This window comes from Amblyraja radiata, chromosome 41, assembly GCF_010909765.2.
Source record: "Amblyraja radiata isolate CabotCenter1 chromosome 41, sAmbRad1.1.pri, whole genome shotgun sequence".
NCBI lineage: Eukaryota > Metazoa > Chordata > Chondrichthyes > Rajiformes > Rajidae > Amblyraja > Amblyraja radiata.
In genome coordinates, this window is record NC_045996.1 from 15020738 (window position 1) to 15025310 (window position 4573).

Sequence of the window (4573 nt, forward strand, 5' to 3'; positions counted from 1 at the left end):
CCCTTCTTCAGACTGATCCTTGATGGGACTTTGCTGGCTTTACCTTGCACTAAACGTTATTCCCCTTATCATGTATCTGTACACTGTGGACGGCTCGATTGTAATCATGTATTGTCTTTCCGCTGACTGGTTAGCGCGCAACAAAAAGCTTTTCACTGTACCTCGGTACACGGGACGATAAACTAAACTGAACAAGATTGTGACTGGCATCTTCACCCACCCAGTTTGCTAACAGCCTACCTCAGCTCGATGGAGTTGTTTCCCACAGTATTTCGGACAGGTGATCAGAGATGACAGACACTCACTGGTTTCATGTTTCTGAAACAAAAAGGCAGATTGATGCCAAAGTGGAATTTTTGGATTTAACCATATAACAATTACAGCACGGAAACAGGCCACTCAGTCCGTGCCGAACACTTATTCCCCCCTAGCCCCATCTACCTGCACTCAGACCATAACCCTCCATTCCTTTCCCGTCCATATACCTATCCAATTTATTTTTAAATGATGAAATTGAACCTGCCTCCACCACCTCCATTGGAAGCTCATTCCACACAGCCACCACTCTCCGAGTAAAGAAGTTCCCCCTCATGTTACCCCTAAACTTCTGTCCCTTAATTCTCAAGTCATGTCCTCTTGTTTGAATCTTCCCCACTCTCGGTGGGAAAAGCTTATCCACGTCAACTCTGTCTATCCCTCTCATCATTTTAAAGACCTCTATCAAGTCCCCCCTTAACCTTCTGCGCTCCAAAGAATAAAGACCTAACTTGTTCAACCTTTCTCTGGAACTTAGTTGCTGAAACCCAGGCAACATTCTAGTAAAAGTTAGGGTTAGTTTTAGAGATACAGCGTGGAAACAGGCCCTCCAGCCCACCGAGACCACGCCGACCAGCGATCCCCATTCTGACGAAGGGTCTCGACCCAAAACATCACCCACCCCTTCTCTCCGGAGATGCTGCCTGTCCCGCTGAGTTACTCCAGCATTTTGTGTCTATCTTCGGTTTAAACCAGCATCTGCAGTTCCTTCCTACACAACAACATAGGCAATTTACAGAAGCCAATTAACCTGCAAACCTGTACGTGGGGGGAAACCAGAGCACTTGGAGAAAACCCACGCGGGTCACGGGGAGAACGTACAAACTCCACACAGACAGCACCCGTAGTCGGGATGGAACCCGGGTCTCTGGCGCTGTGAGGCAGCAGGAGGGTACAGACCAGAAGCATCCCATTCCTTCTCTCCAGAAATGCTGCCTGTCCCGCTGAGTTACTCCAGCACTTTGTACAAACCAGCATCTGCAGTTCCTTCCTACGCAAGGCTTGGATATCGTACGCCTTCTTTCCCACAATAAGGCTCTTGAACATTTCACAACATGAGCCTCAGCAACTCTGACATTCTATGCACTGTCAAGATTGTATTGTGGACTTTGGGATTTTTTATGGCATCCAAAGGCAACGTCATAGTCAATTTTATTGGTGAGGTGGACATAAATGCTGGAGAAACTCAGTGGGTGCGGCAACATCTATGGAGCGAAGGAAATAGGCAACGTTTCAGGCCGAAACCCTTCTTCAGACTTTATTTGTGTGTGTGTGTGTGTGTGTGCGTGTGTGTGTGTGTGTGTGTGTGTGTGTGTGTGTGTGTGTGTGTGTGTGCGTGCGTGGGGTGTGGTGTGTGTGGTCTGTCGTGTAGGGTGTGGTGGGGTGGTGTGTGGTTCGGTGGATGGTGTGTGCGTGTGTGCGTGGTGTGTGTGTGTGTGTGTGTGTGTGTGGGTGTGTGTGTGTGTGTGTGTGAGTGTGTGTGTTGTGTGTGTGTGTGTGTGTGTGTTGTGGTGTGTGGGCGCGTGCGTGTGTGGTGTGGGTGTGGGGTGTGTGTCGCGTGTATATGGGTGTGTGTGTGTGTGTGTGTGTGTCTGCGTGTATGTGGGTGTATGTGGGTGTGTGTGTGTGCGTGCGTGTATATGGGTGTGTGTGTGGGCGTGTGTGTGTGTGGAGTTTGCACATTCTCCCTGTGACCGCGTGGATAGGACAGGTTTGGAGGGATATGGGCCAAGTGCAGGCAGGTGGGACTAGTGTAGCTGGGACATGTTGGCCGGTGTGGGCAAGTTGGGCCGAAGGGCCTGTTTCCACGCTGTATCAATCTGTGACTCTATGACCACAGCGATTTACATTTTTTTAATCCATTTCCAGGAATGTGAGTGTGTGCAGGAACTGAATCTTGGACAAGCGTTGAGTCTCATCACCTTTAGCTCAGCCACAGTAGTTTCAATCTGGCAGTATTCACACTTCACTTCCCGCTGTCGACAGTTGAGGTTTAAATGGTCCCTCAGGTCCTGCTGCAGAAGTAGTTCGGAGCAGCCAGGCCGCGAGCATGGGACTCGCTGGAAGGAACAGGTCTTCAGATGGCCCTGGGGGGGGGGGAGCAAAGACCATAAATCATGGTGAATGTCCATGTGCTAGATAGAACCTCAGTCTCAAACACAGCCCACAGCAGTGAAACCAAGATCAGTGTAGGTCCCCACCCATCCTCTCCACACTGACCCCAAACCCAACAATGTCTCACTCCAACCCCATCCCATCCCCACCACACTGACCCCAACTCAAACCCACCTCACTGTCCCCAACTCAAACCCACCACACTGTCCCCATTCCATCCCCACCAACAATGACCTCAACTCAAGCCCATCTCACTGACCGCACCCCATCCCCACCAATATTGACCCTAACCCATCTCACCAGAATGACCCATTAGCAACACCACACGGACCCCATCACAACCCCCCCACCCACACACCGAATCCCACCCGACCCCACAATGCTGATCCACAGTCACCACATAGATCCCAACCCAAACCTTGCAACCCAACCCTACCCAACCCTAACCAACCTAACCCAACCCAACACAACCCAACCCAACACAACACAAACGCCACCACACAGATCCCAACCCAACCCAACCCAACCCAACACAACACAACCCAATGCCACCACACAGATCCCCACCCAATCCCACATCATTGACCCCAGCCCAACTCCAACCTTAGACAACCACCCCAATGAGCCCCAACCCCATCGCACTGACTCCAACCCCACATGAGAAGGAGACTAGAGGACGTCAGATGAAGAGGGGAGAGGGGAGAGTGAAACATGAAGCGATGGGTGGAGTAGGTGACGAAGACTAGAGATGAACAGCGGACAAGATAGTGTCAGATAAGGAGAGAAGAGGAGGAGGGAAATTAACAGCACGCCATATTCCCCTTGGGCAGCTTGCAACACGATGGTATCAACATTGGCTTCTCCAATGTTAAGTAAAAAACCCTTCGCTTGCATCACTTTCCCATGGCCTCTATGCACAGATTTCACCACCCACCACCCACCCCCCGCACGGAAACCTTGGGTGGGGCGCAAAGTCTCCAGAGGTTTCCGTTCAGGTTTCCTAAGTGGGACAGGGGCATAATCTCAGCGGGACAGGCAGCATCTCTTGAGAAGAGGAATGGGTGACGTTTCGGGTCGAGGCCCTTCTAAGCCAGTTCTCACCTCCAGGGCGCCCAGCGGTATCTGTACTTTGCAGCCAACTTTGTGGTTCCTGCAGTAAACCCACAGTCCCATCACCTCCTTTCGACAGCAGTTGTCAATGAACACCTGTGGGAAGTCAGTGAGGTGGTCTTAACGGCTGGAGTGGCAGTGGGCAAAACCCCTCAGCACCTGACCCAAGTACCTCCCCATCCCCTCACCCCCCTCCCCATCTCACCCCCTCCCCTCCCCATCTCCCCTCCTCCCCCTCCCCCCCCCTCACCGCTCCCCATCCCCCCTCCCCATCTCCCCATCACCCCCCCTCCCCATCACCCCCCCTCCCCATCGGTCACCTTGGTGCTATACAGGAGCTCCTGGTCCACTGGACAAACGTGCCCTGGATTCCTACAAGTAAACCAGGTTAAAAATGAATAAGAAGCTGCAATCAAACTCCCCCCCGGAGTTGGCATCTGACCTGCTGGTGACGTCTCTGTGTGGAGATGCAGTTGTCTATAGTCACGTACAAACGCCCAGTTACCAAACACTTCAACTCTCCCCTCCCATCCCCACACTGACCTCTCTGTCCTGGGCCTCCTCCACTGTCAGAGTGAGGACCAGCGCCAATTGGAGGAACAGCACCTCATATTTCGCAGAATATTGAATTCTCCAAATTCATGTAACCCTTGCTTTTCCTCTCTCTCAGGAGTAGAATTAGGCCATTCGGCCCATCGAGTCTCCTCCGCCATGGCTGATCTATCTCTCCCTCCTAACCCCATTCTCCTGCCTTCTCCCCGTAACCCGTGACACCCGCATTAATCATCGCACTCTCACCCTCGTGCTAGTTTCATTGTCGTCCAGCTGAGTTTCACTGTTTGTACCGCTCGTTATCACCTTCCCCACAGCCAACAATGGACCATTGTGGGCTCCATCTTTCCTTGATTATCGTTGCTTTTAGCATATTTTTCATCCATTTGTTGCGTACCTTCTCGTATCTCTCATTTCCCTCTCCCCTGACCCTCAGGCTGAAGAAGGGTCTCGAGCCAAAACAGCACATATATTCCTTTTC

At 51.8% G+C, this 4573-nt stretch overlaps 1 protein-coding gene across 1 annotated transcript; it reads right to left on the minus strand.

Moving 5' to 3' along the window:
• Nucleotides 1-216: 216 nt before the first annotated feature.
• Nucleotides 217-4355, minus strand: LOC116967754 (TNF receptor-associated factor 5-like). The gene is made up of 5 exons (XM_033014362.1): nucleotides 4339-4355; nucleotides 3861-3912; nucleotides 3532-3636; nucleotides 2238-2402; nucleotides 217-318 (listed from the first exon to the last, which is right to left on the minus strand). Exons 1-5 carry the CDS (start codon nucleotides 4353-4355, stop codon nucleotides 229-231), a joined length of 429 nt encoding a protein of 142 aa, XP_032870253.1. The 3' UTR covers nucleotides 217-228.
• Nucleotides 4356-4573: the final 218 nt, after the last annotated feature.